The 18636-nt window shown below is 33.6% G+C and overlaps 2 protein-coding genes across 2 annotated transcripts; one reads left to right on the top strand and one right to left on the bottom strand.

Annotated features, from left to right (window-relative positions):
• The first annotated feature begins 4677 nt into the window (after positions 1 to 4677).
• LOC120184168 (myb family transcription factor MOF1-like) lies at positions 4678 to 7667 on the top strand. Its single transcript, XM_039188702.1, has 6 exons — positions 4678 to 5125; positions 5217 to 5293; positions 5379 to 5415; positions 5633 to 5756; positions 5920 to 6103; positions 7295 to 7667. The coding sequence occupies exons 1-6, from the start codon at positions 4993 to 4995 to the stop codon at positions 7595 to 7597; spliced, it is 858 nt and encodes a 285-aa protein (XP_039044633.1). The 5' UTR covers positions 4678 to 4992; the 3' UTR covers positions 7598 to 7667.
• A 2363-nt stretch (positions 7668 to 10030) lies between these two features.
• LOC120184212 (importin-4-like) lies at positions 10031 to 18075 on the bottom strand. Its single transcript, XM_039188737.1, has 21 exons — positions 17681 to 18075; positions 17446 to 17578; positions 16735 to 16871; positions 16584 to 16629; positions 16492 to 16494; positions 15082 to 15585; positions 14809 to 14943; positions 14380 to 14595; positions 14208 to 14297; positions 13886 to 14130; positions 13503 to 13591; positions 13256 to 13296; positions 12681 to 12711; positions 12472 to 12594; positions 12155 to 12375; positions 11985 to 12080; positions 11570 to 11682; positions 11249 to 11384; positions 10981 to 11102; positions 10434 to 10687; positions 10031 to 10120 (listed from the first exon to the last, which is right to left on the bottom strand). The coding sequence occupies exons 1-20, from the start codon at positions 17953 to 17955 to the stop codon at positions 10504 to 10506; spliced, it is 2940 nt and encodes a 979-aa protein (XP_039044668.1). The 5' UTR covers positions 17956 to 18075; the 3' UTR covers positions 10031 to 10120; positions 10434 to 10503.
• Positions 18076 to 18636: the final 561 nt, after the last annotated feature.

The raw sequence follows: 18636 nt of genomic DNA, 5'->3' as shown, positions 1-18636 counted from the left end.
CCCTCATCAAAGTTGACCACTGAGCCTGGCCCTGGAAGAACAACACAACCCAAAGATAAGAAACGTCAACAGAATGGGTTTTAAATTTTAAAGGTCCACTCAACCTATTTATTAAATTATCAAACCAAAAATAACATACGTGAAAATATATTAAAACGTACATACTAATTAAAATTTTCGGCATTAATCAAAATTTAACATATATAAACAATAGTGCAACAAAATTTAATATTTTTAAATTAAATAAAACGTAAACTGATATTTCTTAATATAAATAGGTGATATGTCACAAAATATATAAATTATAAATATTATAAATATGCTTTTTTATATCTCTAAAATATTATAAATTTATTTTCATAACGTAAGATTTTATATCTCAAAATATAATTTTATCACTTTTTTATCCATAGATGGTTTCGTGAATGAATGGAGGTTAGGGGAAATAAGTCAATTGCTTCTATCAACAAACACCAAACAATCCTCCCTTTGTTTTAATTGTGGAATTAATCAGTTCCCTTTCAACCGGTTGATTTGGCCTTTCCCAATCCCAGTTGTTAAATCCATGTTTAGGGGTGTTCGAGTCAAAAAATTTCGAGAGGAAGAATCTCATTTTATAACTCAAACTTGATTTTGAAATTTTTTTTAATCGAGTTTAGTTTTCATGTTTCTATTTAAATTTAGTTGTAAATATTTATAATATTATAATATTATTTGATTTTAATTTAAATGACTTTTTATGACCACATACAATATAAATATATTTTTTCATATTTTTTTCATATGTGATATACATATATCATACAAAGACGAGAGACTCGTCTCAAACATGAAAATTAATCCACTAATTATTAAAAATTTCAAGTTATTCGAGTTGCATTTTATAACTCGTCTTGAACTTAAACTTTTTTCAAGTCGAGTCGAATTTATGAAATTACAACTCAAAATAAATTCGAGTAAAAAATTGATTTTTCGAATCGAGTTTTGTTCACCTTCATTCATGTTTTTTCTTTTTTAAATACTATCCATGTTCATTATATAGATATATATTACCTTTTAACCATATTACCACATTACAAGTCATGCATGCAAATCATATTGCATACCTTTCTTCATAATCCATTTTAATCCACCATCAATCTTATTTATTTATTTAAATATTATTTAAAAATATATGATGATAGATTATTGACGGACACATATCATTTAACTTCTCAGTAATTTTATAAAATTTCTAATAAATTTATTTATGAGTTAAATTATTTGTAGGTCAACTTTATGATTTTTTTTAAATCAACGCCCTTTTCCAATGTTAAATTGAACGACATTTTCCATGTTGAAAAACTAGGTTAAAAAGGGGGCTAGGTTAAATTTGTATGGTCCACAGCATCCACCATTTTTCTCTAGGTAAGTCTTTCTTGGGTGACAACCTTCGACCCCTTCTTCTTCTTGTAAAGTTTTTATTAGATAATCATCGATATCCAATCTATTAATCGATTAATTCGAATCTTATAAAATCAAACCCATAAATATCAAAAGTGATCAATTTTTTTCTTTTTCCTATGTGTGAAATTATTATTAGGGTAAAGTACACAAATAATCCTCCAACTCTAGGGTATTGTTTGATTATATAAAATTAAATCGATAAATATCAAAACTGAGATATGATAGTCGTTTGAGATTCTATAAACATTCAGCTTAGAATACCGTCAACTTTTAACGAAAAAGGACGAGATTGGAACATAATAAATAGTCGAGTGATCATCTTGTAACTTTTAATAGCCGACAAAGCAACACTCAATAGTCAAAGGATCTTTTTATAACTTTTAATAGTCGATAGACTTAATAAAATAATACTCTATAGTCGGGACCATTTATGCACTTTACCCTTATTATTATTACTATTATTATTATTGAGTGGTCATCATCTTTTTGGTTTTTACTTTTCATTAATAATGTATTACATTATCATTTTTTTTAAATATATTCTCTTTAACATAGAATATATCTTACTACTAGAACTAATAAAAAAGCAACAACACAATTGTTCAAGCCTTTTCCGGCATGATTATCGAAAAGGCAATCGACAAAAGTAACACAATTATTCAAAACTTGTATCAACCTTAATTCAAGTAAAGCCCTTTTTTGAGTTAGAAAAAGTCAAAGATATGGTGGGAACCCTTTCTCTCCAATTATTGTTCATTTACTAAACTAATAAAAAAATTCTTCTATTTCTTGAGGTATCGAGTTCGAATACCAGAAATATAAGGAGCATGAGCGTTTAATCTTAAATAATTTAGAGTTATTTAATACAATACTATAATTATAAACAATACATCTACTAATTTTAAGCAGGTTAAAATATGCTGCAAGTCCTTGTACTCTTTATATATTTTGGAATTTAATCCTGTTTTTATTTTCAGAAATTTAGTCTCTTTATTTCTCAATTTTAGAATTCAAACCCAACTATTGATTAACACCGACAGAATACTTTTGTTAAATTTTTTATGAACATTTCAAAATAAAGAAAATATCAAATTAAAAGTCTTTTTACAAAAAGTATTATTATAATGGATTTCAACTATGATTTTCTTGGAGTTATTTATCTATCTACTCAATATGGTGTACTAAACTTATTATGCTTGTGAGAATTTGTCACATAAGAAATTAGAGATTTGGTCAAGCTGGTTAACTTGCCCTTCTTAACTTCCTTATTTGACTAACTGAATGGAAGGAAAAATAGAACACATTGGGAATGAATAAGGGTAACACTAATATGAAAAAAATGGAATAATTCTATTTGTCATTTTCAAGGATTATTAAAAATGATTTTAGGTAAACCTTGAGATGGGTTAAATAATGGAGGGGTTGTTGACTTTTTGCTTTGTGGATGACCCATTTTTACAATAATGACTTGATAAAAGGTTTAGCTTAATTCATTTGCGTTTGCGAGTGGAGCAAATTGGGTTAGGAGAATCGTCATCGTCTCTGCAGTACCCGATCTGGATTAGTCGGTCTCTAAACCTAAATGGAAGAAAAAGAGGGCACCATATCAATGTCATTACAACTACGACCATTAACAATATCAAACAACAATCCCGGCATTACTATATGACTAACAATTTGATATCACAAAATCCATGAAAATCCCACTACATCATCTTCCAACATGCATCCACTCCCACCAGAGATGTACATGTCTTGAGAAACAAAGTCACAGAACTTTACCCAAGGCTCAATGCACTAAAGTAGGAGATGCCCCCTACATCATCATACCCTTCAGGATTTACAATCAATCAATCCCAGCCTTTGCTAAACCACCCGCAGCACAGTTTGGTTCCCTATTCACCAGCTCAATCTGCCAACACACATTTGGAGCAATACGCAAGCAGTCCTAGACGATACTTTTGAACGCAACAGGGATTGAAGAAGGCTGCCGAATCCATTCTACCGCATGACTACAATCACACTCTATGACAAGGTTATTTGGAGTATCTCTATCCAAAGAGACTAATAAGGTCAAGGCTTCCCCTTATAAATTTTAATTTTTTACAAGTCTAATTATTGTAGGATTACGAAATTTAGGTTAAGAGTATATTCCAAAATTTAGGTTCAAAATTTAAAGTTTATGATTAAAATAGATAAAATTATATATTTTTTTATACAGCCTATATATGAATTAATATTCTTTAACAAATTTGTTAATTTTAAAATATCTAAGTTTACTCACATGTTGAGCTTGACAAACTCTAATTTATATTCACTTTTACATATAACTTAAAAATGAATATTATTATACATTTTGGCATTGAAATATGTAAAAAAAAAATATTCTCATAATTAACAAAATTAAATCTTATATTCATATAAAAATAAATTTTATATATAAGTATCATGTATATTTTAAGTATATTGAGTGCTCCGGTTATAAAAAAGAATCGTTATTCTCCTTAGAAGATTTGATCCAAACACTTATATATATACATACTCTCATAAGTTAAGAAATTTTTTATCATATATTATTTTATAATTTATTAAATTTAATGTTTTATTTCAATAAATCAACTAATTATTAATAACGATTTTTTTTAACATTACCTCCAACACTATTGATTTATATCTAAGAACACTCAAATTTCACAATTTCTTAATATAATATCAATAATATTACCAATAAAATTAAATATTGACTAAATAAAAAAGTTACAATTTAAAAACACTAAATTTATGTCAATGTCCACATGATCACAAAGTCCTTCAGACGAGGATTTGTCGATGTGATATGTCATATCATATGGCAACGTAATATGTCTAGTAAATTATACAAAAATTAATAATCGAATGTAATAATATAATTTTATAAAATATACATGATTATATACAGTTTTTATAATTAAATATCTAAGATAGAAAGATTAAAATTTTAAAATTAAATTATATAATTTACCAAAAAAAATAGGATAAGAGAATCGAGGGTATAATAATAAAAATATTTTGTGCCTCAAGTCGTGTCCCTTTCTGGGAAAAATAAAAAATATGTCCAGAGAAAAAATATAAAAATAATATAAAATAATTTTTTATGTTGGTTTTTGTGATCATGATGACGTTGGCAGTATATATGAAAACATATTATTTTATAGAGAAAAAATAATCTATATATTTGTACGAGAAAATATAGCTGATAATTCTGCATATAGAAAGCAAAGGTCAAAGTAAGGCAGTTGGATAGAAGGGAGGGGGTAATGATTTAAGGGAAGACAGATCAGAAATCTCGTGATGGAATTTTCATTTTCTTCTTAATTTTAGAAAGAAGGGAAAAATCAAATTTGGGTTTTAATTTTTAATCTTTAAAAATCTGCAGTGAAGTTGCAGCTTCATCTCTTCTTATTCCTCGTGAACTTTGTTTCGTTGTCGCCATTGTTGTTGCTTTGAGACCTAGACGAAAGAAGCAGAAAACCCAGGCAAGATTGGGATTGCGTCGTTTTGAGAGTGATGATGGGTCGTTTTGGGAGGAAAAATGGTGCAGTGAGGCAATACGTAAAATCAAAGGAGCCTCGTTTGAGATGGACACCTCAGCTTCATCACTGTTTTGTTCACGCCATTGAAAGGCTTGGCGGTCAACACAGTAAGTTTTTCCTCTTCTCTCTCTTTTTCTTCTTCTTCAACTTGATCAAAATCTTAATGAAAATAATGGCGTTTCTTTTTGTTCATGATAGAAGCTACGCCAAAACTTGTTCTTCAGTTGATGAATGTGAAAGGACTTTCCATTTCACATGTCAAGAGCCATCTTCAGGTTGATTTCCTTATAGCTTTCGAATCTTTTAGTTCTTCTAAATTGTTCATAAAATTCATATGTTTTCTTTTTCCTTTCTATCCAGATGTATCGAGGCATGAGAAGTGATTGTTGCAGACAAGGTATTTTTCATTAAACCCAGAATTTCTATGAATAAAACCAGAAACAACCTATTTTAATTATTTTTTGACTTGTCTGAATCAAATTAAATCCCGACATGAATACATGCATGCATGGGTCTTATCATAAACCGCCATAACCTAACAAGAACAAGCTTTTGTTGACTTTCTGGTACGTGTTTGGTTTGCCTGCTGTTTTTTTTTCTTTTTCAAATGACAGATAAGAATCAAAGAAGACAATCTCATGATGATCAAGTAAACCACTTGGGTTTTCACTCGTCTTTAAAACCCATTGAAGAATCGGATTCTCGTTTGATCCACAGTCATCCGTTTCCTTCTGGAAGGTGATCAGCTTATAGCCTTTTGAATTTCAGAAAATAAATCGAAACTGAAATGTAGGAAACAATCAAACAAACGGAAAGATTGTGTTGAATGAACTTTGCTTTTAAGATTTTACTCTTTTTTTTCGTTTTTGACATCTGATATTATTCATAATCTGGCACGCAGACATGGAATATACGAGACCAATGATTATAGGGAAAGCAAGCAGGTGGTGCATCAGGGGATAAAAGAAAGCGCATGGGATCAAACAGTCAACGAACCTCATTCTTTGTGTCAAACCACACCTTTCTCTCTGCCACATGATCTTTACAGTCTCACATATTCAATGGAACAATCTGATTTCCTTAAGGTACTCTAGAAAATAACACTTCTCTCCCTCTCTCTCTCTCTCTGGTCAGTATAGTATGTACGGAAGTATAAATTTATGGCAAAATCAACGAGATAATGCGTTGAAATTTTTTTTTTCACGAGATAGTGCCCTCGCCAGATTAATTGCTCAGATGGGGTGATCTCTACATTTCCCCATATAGGTCGCCATGCACGCCCAGCGACCTACCAGGTCGCCATGCACGCCCAGCGACCTAGGTAGGTCGCCATGCACGTCCCAACACGCTGGGCATCGAGGCCATCCGACCGAGGCCATCCGAACGAGCTATGCGAGGGCATCCGAGGGCAACCGAGCGAGCTATGCGAGGGAATCCGAGCAACCGAGCGAGGGTAGGTCGCCATGCACTCCGGGCGACCTACCCTCGCTCGGTTGCCCTCGGATGCCCTCGCATAGCTCGTTCGGATGGCCTCGGTCGGATGGCCTCGGATGCTCTCGGATGGCCTCGGATGCTTTCGGATGACCTCGGTCGGATGGCCTCGGATGCCCAGCGTGTTGGGGCGTGCATGGCGACCTGGTAGGTCGCTGGGCGTGCATGGCGACCTACCCCCAGGGACGTGGGACTGTAGAGATCACCCCATCTGAGCAATTAACCTGGCGAGGGCACTATCTCGTGAAAAAAAAATTTCAACATATTATCTCGTTGATTTTGCCATAAATTTATATTAAACATGAATTTAAGAATTTATATTAAGATTTTAAAAAGTGCGAAATTAGATATACTTAAATTATATCATAAATTTAAAAATATTTAAAACTGATACTTTACTTCAACATTCCTCTGTCCCATTTCCGAGTATGGCATGTTAAGGTAAAAATAAAGAGTGCTTTCTACAACTGTAATATACAGCACTGAATTATATATATGAGTATTATTAGCATGCTTTGTAGTTAGAAATTAGCATTGATAGAGGTGTTATATTATGCGGTCCAGTCTGTAATTCTAAAACCAAATGAATAGGGGACCCCTTGTATGGAAATTCAGACCCAACCTTTATTGCATTGGACCACACATTGCCTCTTTAGAGCCTATGCTCTTCACTGATTAGAAAGCTGGTGGGACTACCGGTTTATTCAATTTCTTAATAGTTTACCTTTGCGTTGTTTTGAATTTTTTTATTAGTAATTTGCGTTGGATTTGAGATTTTGTCTCAGGTAGCCGAGGCAGAAGTAGAAGATGAGAAACATGCATATGAGCAACACGGTCAGCACGTAGAACATAACACAACGGCACACGTAGAACACGATGGTCGCGGCGGCGGCTGCTGCGATTTATCGTTGTCACTATCGTTGCAAAACCGTAATGTTCCATCTTCCATGAGTGGAATCAGCAGCAGCGAGGCATTCTCTTCGTACTTTAGGTCAAATTATAGAGACGGCTCGGGCCGTTCTTCTTCGACGATCACGCAACGTAGTAGTATAAACTTAGATCTGTCCGTTGCTCTTTGCGGCAGCTAATGTTTTAGTTTACAGAAATCCCACCTCCTTCCCAGGATCTGGTAAATTATTAGCTTTTTTAATGCATGTCTTGGCTTAGAATGTATGAATTTAACTCACATAAATTTTGTTTGGTTATAATACTTATACATGGAATCTGGGAGTTTCGTTCAATTACTTGTGATTATTCATTAGATGTAGGTTTAGGGTTTAAATAAATCCCAGTATTTGCATCGAATTTCTCTTATTTTCAGCCTATATGACACCTTTTTGTTTGTCTAATTTAAACTTATGATAGATTTGTGTCGTCATGAATTATTTCAATGCTTTTGAGAAATGGGTACACTATATGCATGCAATTCAATTTTTAGCATATTTATAACAATAAATTTCTCAATCTGATCAATAAACTTTTACAAGTAAATAAACTACGTACTTGTCACTAAATGAAGTGCTAGTTTTTTTCTAATAATCAATATTTAAATATTTAATTTATTGATCGATTAATTTAAATTAAGTATTATAAAAGTTGATTATAGAAATAACTTTCCACCTTCAATTTGTTTTGTCCACAATGCCAAAATTATACTCTTGACCTTGCTTTAAGAGTTCTGTTAATTTTTCTTAAGTTGTGAAAAGATCACTTCTGTAATTCAAAAGCTACAAAATAATTACTCAATTTTAATCATTATTAACCGTTTAATGAAACTATGTGATATATTAATTTAAGGATTAATATATAATTTTATCGATTTTTAAGAAAAAAATAAACTAAAAAGAAAAAGATTAGAGAAAAGAAACATTTTGGTAACTGTTATGTTACAAATTAAACAACAAATAAGGGCAATCAAACGGTAGTGAAAAATGCTGACCGTAAGGAATAAAATGTTAAAAGTTTACGTTAATTTTATAAATAAAAAACCTCAAAATTCAATATTTTGATATTGACGTTAAAACTTAATGCATGAGTGATCTTAATGATCATGACAAATTTTTTAGAAAAATTGATATTAATACAATTAACATTAACGTAAAAATAATCCCATCTCCCAGGGGCGGATGCACTAAGCTCCATAGGGGTCAAGTGCATCCCCATTATTTGGAAAAGTGGTTAAATTTAATTTATTGTGTTAAGGAAAAAAGGAGGAAAAATTACAATTTTTGTATATCCATTATTTTTAAGAAAATAAAATTAAAATTTTAGAACCTTATTCTTAAATTTCTGGATCCGCCACCGTCATCTGCCTCGTGCTCGTCATTTTCCATTGTCACATCCCCAATTATCCCGTCCTCAGTCTCATTCTCACGTATGTTCAGTTGAGAAGATTCACCAGGGGCAACTTCCACGGTCCCAATATCTGCAGATGTGGACTTGGATTCTTCCTTTCTGTTGGCCTCCTCCGGTGTCAATGAAACTACTGTGTTAGTGGAGTTGCCATTCAAGCTTTCTTTGCTTTGTTTCCGGTTAGCCTCTTCTCTGTGTACCGCCTGCCATACCACTTCCAGAAGTTGCAGGGTCAGATTGCCTCTTTCTCTTCTCACTAAGAGGCTTTGGCCCTTCAAGCCAAATATCACATTTGGTTTGTTGACGATCCTCTATTATGCTTTCCAAGAGAGGCGATCCTTATTATCAGTGTATTCTTACAAACTTGCAGCTCTGCAAGACTTTTCGGACCAGCAAAATCGGCATTCCTCTCATCCTTAATATCAGTAATATAGAATATTGTAACTTTACAGACTAATTTAAAAATAAAAATTTTAATTTTAAAAACTTTTAAACAAGTAACTTATCTTTACACATAAGTTTTAATTTTATGATAGTTTGAAGTCAAAGCAGCATAAACTTAAAACCACGAGTTGTTTGAATTAGCATACATTTAAAAAAAAAAATAAACATGCTAAATGAACACAAATATAAAAAAATTAAAATTAAAATACCAATTTAAGACAATAAAATGTCAATTTAAATTCCTTATCAAATTTAAACACCAATTTATGCGATAAACATTTTAACTTCGAAATCATTCATAATACTGTTTTAGAATCAATCTGATCAGATTAAATCAAAATAAAATAATATAAATATTTATGAGAAGAACCTCAAATAAAACAGAACAAAACAAAAGTGAATAAACCTAATTAATTACATTCTGCTCACCTTGAGTCATACATCAGTGAAGATAATAATTTTTTTGGGAGTTTTCTTATGGTTAGAATGTACTTGAAAAATAATAATTATCATCGAAAGATACAAAACCCAAAAGAGTGATCTTATCAGCAGCTAACAAATCATTGATTCAACCACCAAATTCATTTTAAGACTTTCAAAAACAATGTAGTTTTACACAATGTTACCAAAACCTTTCATGTCTATACAAAGGGCACAACCTACTGTATAAATTTCTTCTTATGAATAAATAAAGAATCAATATCATGAAAAAGCAAATGGTTCAAAAACACACATCAAAGAAGAAAAAAAAAGCAGCAACTTCAACCCGGAAAATGAAACCGGTGCTGAAATCGAACCGGCATGAACAAATACCTGCAATTACAAGTGTAAATGTTTAGAAATCTCACCCCACACAGGAACCTGAAATTCTCTAGAAACATTCTTGTTTAATTCACCCATACAGAAAAAAAGAAGTGTGAAAGTATGTAATATCTCTGTATAGATACAATATAACTATACATACATGAATATCTATATAGGTGAATTGTTTATATGATATTTTTATTTTGAAGAATCAGTAGCAAGACAGTTCATTCTTTACAAACATGATACTATTGAGGTCAGCTCCATGAACAGTATATTTTTCCTACATGTCAAACTTAAGAATGAACATGTTTTGGATCTTACCTCAGCCAAAAAAATAGGGATTTACCATTTTCTTTGATAAACAAACATTTCAGGCTCAAGGAATCAGATATCAGCTGTTCGGGACAAATGCAGCAAGGGCATTAGCATGTGCGGGTGGAAGGTTGCTTAGTAAGGGTTGCATCTCTTGTCCGTAAAGCGAAAGTAGGTGAGAAAATGCCCCTCCAACTTGAGTTTTAACTTCAGAAGTTTCAGATGGAGACACCAGAACTTGAGCAAAAATATTTACCAACTCGGTACATGAGAGAGTATCTGCTTCACATATAAAAAGTACAAATCAAAATCAACAAAAGATTTCCTTTCGATGCTTCTCTGAAATTGAGCCATGGTAAAATATGGGTTTGTTTCTTCAGGGACACCAAAGCACACATTCTCTATAAATGGAGTTACAAGTAGTGTAACTATGAATCTCACGGAAATTTCAATACTGGCTTAGGATGAACACTAATGCATGCTTAAGGGATGCATGTGTTAACAAACTTCCAATTAACATGATTATTAATTTTAGTGAGTTTACCACAATGGTAATGAAGTAAAGACAAATACCTGGGGGTTAGATGACAAAACAAGCATGGAAACACAATTATACACAGCCATGGACTCCTCATGATCTTCTTTTAGTGGAAGAACTCTCAGAAAAACAGGAAGAACCTGAAAATGTAACCAAGATATAAAGAAGAAAGCATGACATTAGAAATGGAGAGGGTACGGTGATGTTGTAGAAATAGACAAGTTGGAAACAGACGCTGAACAAAAAGAAAGTAAAAAAAAGGAACTTGGAAACAAACAGGATTAACCTGGTTCAAAGGGATGGATTGTGGATGCACCATTATCATCCTTGCAACAGCACCAGCTGCATTATCCCTGACAGCATCATCTGGCTCGGATTCCCCAAATAATGGGTAAAGCCCACGCAGTATATCATTGTAATATCTATTATTGATGAGTGGAAAAAGCTACAAGGCATGGAAAATGAAGAGAATATGTACAATGACATAACTGGTAATAAGTTTTTCTATTGATTGTAGCATATATAGACAATAATGTAAATAACAGTTCAAAACACGGAAATAATGGAATAGAAGAGAGAAGAAAGGGCATGTGCAGGTAAAGGATACTTCAAAGCTGACTCCCCTCCATTTTTGGCCAGCTCTCCAGCACAAAATGCAGCATTCCTTCTATTTGTTGCTGATGATGATGCCAACTCTTTAAGCACCAACGGCATCAATCTCTGGAACATGGAAAAAAAAGTTCATTAAACTGCAGCATATGTAAAAACAAAATTATATATATATCAAATATGTTTCATGAACTAAAATTTATAAGTCAATTTTATAAGAAAATTCCCGATTATTATACAGACCAATACCTATAAATTGATATTGCATTTTGTTTGTCTTTTAATATTTTAGTTAACATTTTTCTTGCAAAAATTCAAGCATGCACTATAGCACCCTTTCAGGCAACAAAATGCACATAATAAAAGGGAGAACCAAATAAAGCCTAAATAGTTGAACATTAAAATCAAATTACATCAACATAGCCTGCAATTGGATCACCCATGTCCTGAGCAACTTCAGCAAGACAAGCAACCACCATGGTTCGATCTTGAGGAGGCCGTGAAACTTTCTGCATTTGCCAACAAACAAATATAAGAATCTAATTATAGAAATCACAACTTCATACTAAAAAATAATACTCACTGCAAATTTCATCAGAGGTTCAAATAGTCTTGCAAATATAGGAGCAAAGTGACAACCCATTGACTTAGCAAATGCAGGTAAAAGATCAGAAACTGCATCCATAAGGATTTCATCATGTTCAGTATCATCCTCATCATCTACATCACTCCCATTCTCTAATTGCTGACAAGCTGATTCCTCTCGAAGCAACGTCAAAGTTGCATCCACAAGCCGAGACATATCTGAAAACAAGATAAAACGAATTGACAATAGATATTATCTTCATCTGAAAGATTTTAGCACCAAAGATTCCCCACAAGGAGCAGTCAACTACTTACAAGGCTCTAGAGCCATATAACCATAATCCTTGATTATATCAGCTATGCTCATACACGCATTTGCAACAACTTCCTTGTCATCATCTTCAGTCATAGTCTTGATATAGATATTCATCACCATATCTACAAAATCAACGAGCTTAGTCAGAGGCTCTATTACCAATTGCAATCTAGGGAAAGCTTAGACATAAAAAGTTTTAAGTTAATACCAAGCACTTCTCTTGCCTTCGTAGACCCATCCTGCACAGTAGAAAACATTGAACTCATATCAGCAGAGTACAAGGCCACCACTAGTCTCTCTGTGTGTCCATGCATATGTACAATTTAGTGTGCATGAGCAACTTTTCGACTCTGTAGCATATGTCACAGTTTTGGCACACACTATTGTATGAAAATGGGCATGTGTCTGAATGTGCACGTGTGGTTCCTCAAAATAACTAGCTAGGTAAACAATTTATCAGTCTATCAGAGAAACTTCATTAAAACCATCCGTGAATGGCCAGTGGGTGCAATTAGTAAATAAATATTTTTGCTCAAACTAGGTCAAGTTTACCATGAAAAATTTTGAACTGCATCTGATAGATAAATATATCCAGAAAAAAATCAAATGCAATATAATGGTCAGATCACATGAATGTAAAATTATTGCATATACATAAATCATTTTGAGGAAAACTTGGCAACCAGAAAATTTGCCCACCCCTCAGAACGAACCCCTTTTTACCTGCACATGGATGCCAATGAAAAAAAGGGAAGGGAAACTAAAGGAGCCAATATAGCTTACATTATGGCACTGAAAGATTGCATGTGCTGCTGTCAAAATATCTGCAATTTCAATCAGCAACGAAAGTTAACTGTGAGATTTGGATAAGATGAATACATGAATGTAAGAGATAAGTGCTATTCAACTCATGAAGATAGTAAATTTTTGTGTCTATCAAGGACAACAATAATAAATTTGTCATCTATGATGGCCAAATATGTGGATGATAGATGTTGGGAGTTTCATAAAGCATTTAGTTGGTACTCACGTTTCAAAGCAATAATTGCTTGAAGCCTCACATCTTCATGAAAATACCCAGAATGTCTCTCCAAAATCTTCAATGTTTCCTCCAAATAGCTTAAAACAATTAAAGAAATCAGTAGAGGGGAAACTACAAATTTTAATTGCAATTTACATTTGCACTTAGGGGTCACTAAAAAATCTAAAAGATATTTCGGTTCTAAATCACTCTTAAAATGTTGCATGGTTCAAAATTTCAAAGCCAAACTTTTAATATGATTCTTTTCCTGATAAAAAGTAAATCGTGATAAAAGACTAAAACGAGACTATTATCAGATAAAAAGAATCTATAATATCAGAAAAAAATATAGTCAATCAAATAAATAAATAAACAAAATTATACAAGGATACGGAGCAAAAGAGCTTTTTGTATGCTGGGCAAATAAGCCAAGAGCTTGAGTTGCAGCTGCCTTTTCATCCAATACACCTGTTCGTATACTGATATTTCTAACCCTTGGTTCATCATGAGCTTCATCATCCGATGAGACATCACGAAAACCATTAATATTCTCATCATCAGATTCATCAATGTCTACTGCAGACCCATCATCAAGATTGCAGGATGAAAATGCCAGGGGAACCACATGAGGAAGATACTGCTCACAAAATAAAACTAACATGAATATAGATGCCCAGCAAAGGACAACAGAAGTTAATTGAAACCAATGCACACCTTTACAAAGCCATCATCCATAATTTCAGCAACATTGCTGAAGAACCCATGAGTGTACTCACGCAGTTCACTGAATTCTAATCCAAATCCCTGAGGTGATAGAAAACATATTCAACACATCAAGGATATCATATTCATTTTAAGATGCTTAGAAGAAAATGACTGTAATTACAGATATAGCAGCTTCTACAAAAGCAGGTAATATTGGCTCTATCCTTGTTCTTCCAACTGACATTGCAATAATTCCGACAAGCTCAGTAGCTCTTGCTCTGGCACGCAAGTCCTCATCATTGGTAAGAACCATGAATACTTTCATCAGCTCCAGAACCTTTTCAGCATATGGAATGAAAGCTTGCTCTGCAGCAGCTGCAACGGAACCAATTGCAGACTGCACCAAATATCAACAAATAAATATATGTTACAGAATAAAATTCTACAATTATATCATACAAGCTATTCGAACTTTAAAGAGTTGAATTATGTAAGTAACATTGTCCCATATCATCATGTCTTCATTTGACCTGTGAACTTATCTGGACTTGTTTGTGCAAACTTTTCTTTCTTTGTCAGTTCAAAGAAATAGCAGAATACATTTGCTTACCATGCATGTTTCTTGCAAATTTCGTGAACTATTTTGGAGGGCAGCCATTAGCTTTCCCATTAAAGGATCAAGAAAAGGTAGGATTTCCATGCCCATATCTTCACAAAAAGCTGCCAAAGCATAATATGACTTTTCCTGCATAGAGAATCATGTAGTGTTTATAAATATTACAAAAAATCTTAAATATAAATTACGAACAGTAATATGGAAGGATGCAAATAAAATTAACTAAACTGATCTATACCAAAAATTTAAACCTTTCTTTTTATGTACCTTCACTTCATCAGAGACATCCTCCAAAGCATTGAGAATGCAGGGAAGAACGCTGGCATAATGAGATATAATTTCTGGCTGCAAATGTTCCGCAAATTGGCCCAATGCAAAAGAAGCAGCCCCTCTAACCATTTGCTCAGGATCCCTCAATGCCCCTAAAACAATCTGAAGAACAGGCTCCAACTTATCCTTCATCTGCTCTGCACAACCCTCTGAAACAACACCAAAAGCTGTGACAGAAGCCTCCCTAAATTTTGGGTTTGCATTCTGGATGCTTACAGAAGCAAACTCAAACACAAGAGGGAAGACATGTTTAGAGAGATTCAAGGCCATTGTGTCAATAACTTCTGCAGCAGCTCGATCAGGAGCAAGATCATCATCTTCTTCATCATTGGATGATTCTGCTAGCAAAGGGCACATTACTTGCAGAATAGATGTAACAAGTTTCTGCTTTTTTAGAGAATTAGCTTTGAACTTAGCCAGCCATGAAATTATTTGAATAGCCTGACAAAACAAACAAAAAATGTAAAGACCCAGAGCATGAAACCAAAAAAAACGGCATCAAAATACTTACATTGCATGGTACAATAATTATCCACAAATGTAATTCTAATTGCTTGACCTTGTTCGGTATTTATTAGAACATGTATAAAAACTGTTAACACATCAGAAAATAAAAAATGCCAAGGAACAATGTATGCCTTAGAATTAGACTACTGGAAGACAATTATGCAAATGGTAACCAGTTAAAACGGACCCCACCACCAAACACACCTTATATTGTCTATACAAAAAGGTTAGTTTTTTGCTACAGGGATAGGAAACACATTGGGCAATAGCACTCGACTACACCCAACCAGTAAGCTTTAATCAGAAATCAGTTGTATGAAGTTACAAGCATATATGACCTACATTAATTTACTTAAATTTTCATCAATAACATTTAAACAAAGCAGTTGGCTTCAGTTTTAATTTTATAACATGTTAGGGTCCATGCACATATTATGTTTTCAGATCCTCCCAGTCCAAAGGATATTCAACGTCCTGGTTTCTTCCTGTGTATTACAAAATCATCCAAACAAAGTACAAGAATCATCCACACTCAATTTATCTTTCGTTTTCACTTCATTGGTGACTTCTATCAAATCTGGTCCTTTATGATCAGTTTAAGAAATGTAATCCTTCTTCAATTGAATCTCTTATCTAAAGTATATGATTCAAATTTTGCAGAATGATATTTTAGAAACTTAATTACCACAGAAGATTAAAACTACTTAATATCCTATCTGGATAAAAACATATTAGTCATTTTCCAACCCTATTTCTATTTGGAAAACCAAAGTAACACATGCTCAATAACTCCACCTAGTAGTGGAAAAAAAACATCTTTAAGGGACAAACACTTCAAACAGACTGCACAATCAAACAATAAGCAGATGTTAAACTATAAAACAGTATAAAATGGACACAACTTATAGTTGAGTAAAAGTATTGAAACTCACCACTTCAGCCCCATCATTTGTGAATTCGAGAAATGACCCCACTGCCCTGCAGAAAAGAAAATATGTGCAACTCTTGTAAAGAAACCCCCAAAAGTTATTTCCTAACAACCAACAAGATAAGCAAAAAACATCGAGAAGGAAAAAATATTACTTTAGAGCAGCAACTCTGACAAGATTGCTCGTCTCATCCTGCAGGCACTTGAGCAAAAGTGCTTGCAGCTCTGCAAAATGAGGTCTAAAAGTGCTCCCAATTGTTTCAGTCAACGAACTGAAAAGGATCAATGCCACCTGATATCACCAGAAGCAGATAGATTCATCTGTCAGTCCATGAAACGGAAATAGAATACACTGGAGGACACAAGAGAAATGAGATCCGCCATTTATACAAAAGATTATCACTATTCCAATATCAGGCCAAAATGACACAAACAGGAAGACATGATTTAATACAACAGCACGTGAGTGCAGGTGTCTATTCAGGGAAGTTAAAATGTACTAAATTATAAACTAGATTAAGATCATACACAGGAAGCTCTCTTATTTTCACTGCACCAATAAATCAGTGTTGTTCAATTTAAGATTCAGCTTAAGATTACATGCATTAGCAAATTGATATTTCCATTTACTTTGCATAAACCATAAAATGTACATTTCGACTTTTTTTCTACAATGAAGCACAATAGGCAAATAATATATTTTATTATAGTCTGTATTTAATATTATTTACTTACTAAGATCGCATTTCGAAAAATTGGACTTTGAAAGAAGGGCCTCCCAAATTCATGGATTGTCCTATTTAATGGGTAATCAGTTAGTAATGCAATAGGTTCAACGTCCCCTTAAACAAAACTCAATAACTTACTTCCCGATGATCTTCTTGCTGACTCTGACTACACTGGAACAAAAATGGCAGCAGATCAGGCCACTCTCCAGCTGGAACTGCATATTTCGCAACAATACTAACGACATTCGCGCTGGCTCGCCTCACAGGTGGACTGCCAAAACAATCAAACCATCCAAAATCAAACCGAATTGAATTCCAATATAAGATCAAAACAGTAAAAGAAGAGGAATAAAAATGAAATTCAATAATGAACCTATGCTCCATTGTGATACTTTCGATAAGGGACTGCTTGACAAGTTGCTTAACCTGAGGAGCAAGCTTAGCCCAGTGTCCAGTGATCTTCTTCCTTAAGAGTACCGCGGCGAGCTGACGGACGTTGGGAGTCTTTGCAGTGCGAAGGTGCTGAACGAGAGCCGGGACGACTTGCGGATCCTTCGCAAACCTCTTAATTTGATCCTCCGCCTGCCTCCTTGCATCGTTGTCTGGCATTAGGAATTGAATCAACAACAATTCTAGGGATTGCGCCATGGTTAACTCGCGTGAGTTGGAGTTGTTGCTATCGAAATTGAAGAGAAAGAAGTGAAGAGTAAAAACCCTACTGCGGAGGCTGCCGCTGATATTTGGCCAAAGGGTTTTTGCTTCCTTTCTAAGTTTATATACTTTGATGGGCTGAGCTGTATTTGGGTTTGCACAGAAAGAAGGAAAGTGTGCTGATTTGGCTACTTGTGCGAATATTTTTTGGGTAAACTACATGAATAGTCACTGATCACTGATGTTTGAATAAATTCCTCTCTCTTCCACTGGTGTTTCAAAAGTAATAATTTAATCACTAACATTATTGATTAAATAATAAATTGATCAATCATCGTTAACGACCCTCGTACTTCAAAACGCACAAATTAAATCTTTAATTTCAACCTATATCAAATAAATCGTTTAACCGAAGAAAAACATCATTGATGTGGTTGCCAGCACATGCCTTTCCATTCCTTTTCCTGAGCAGTTGAGGCCCTTCAAATTAAGATTTCCACCTTACTCATTTAAGGCATGCATGTGTCCAACATTAACATAAATTTGTCACAGTAAACTTAATTCTGATATATTATTCTCTTTTCCTGAGCAGCTTGATTAGACCCTCTTTTTTTTAGTTTTAAAACCATTTAAAGTGCTTAGTTTTGTGAAATTTGAACTAGAGGCAATGAACTGAGG

Source organism: Hibiscus syriacus, unplaced genomic scaffold (assembly GCF_006381635.1).
Source record: "Hibiscus syriacus cultivar Baekdansim isolate YM2019G1 unplaced genomic scaffold, ASM638163v2 tig00003731_pilon, whole genome shotgun sequence".
Taxonomy (NCBI): domain Eukaryota; kingdom Viridiplantae; phylum Streptophyta; class Magnoliopsida; order Malvales; family Malvaceae; genus Hibiscus; species Hibiscus syriacus.
Note: the sequence above shows the minus strand (reverse complement) of the source record. Positions and strands in the feature narration are given on the sequence as shown.

What these genes read in the sequence shown, in the direction of transcription:
- LOC120184212 (XM_039188737.1), bottom strand. Translation starts at nt 17,955, where the DNA reads ATGGCGCAATCCCTAGAATTGTTGTTGATTCAATTCCTAATGCCAGAC. An exon ending in TTATATGGCTCTAGAGCCTT is followed by an intron (nt 12,376 to 12,471) that starts GTAAGTAGTTGA and finishes TCTTGTTTTCAG; the next exon opens with ATATGTCTCGGCTTGTGGAT. An exon ending in AACCTCTGATGAAATTTGCA is followed by an intron (nt 12,081 to 12,154) that starts GTGAGTATTATT and finishes TGGCAAATGCAG; the next exon opens with AAAGTTTCACGGCCTCCTCA.
- LOC120184168 (XM_039188702.1), top strand. Translation starts at nt 4,993, where the DNA reads ATGATGGGTCGTTTTGGGAGGAAAAATGGTGCAGTGAGGCAATACGTA. An exon ending in AAGGCTTGGCGGTCAACACA is followed by an intron (nt 5,126 to 5,216) that starts GTAAGTTTTTCC and finishes TGTTCATGATAG; the next exon opens with AAGCTACGCCAAAACTTGTT. An exon ending in CATCCGTTTCCTTCTGGAAG is followed by an intron (nt 5,757 to 5,919) that starts GTGATCAGCTTA and finishes TCTGGCACGCAG; the next exon opens with ACATGGAATATACGAGACCA.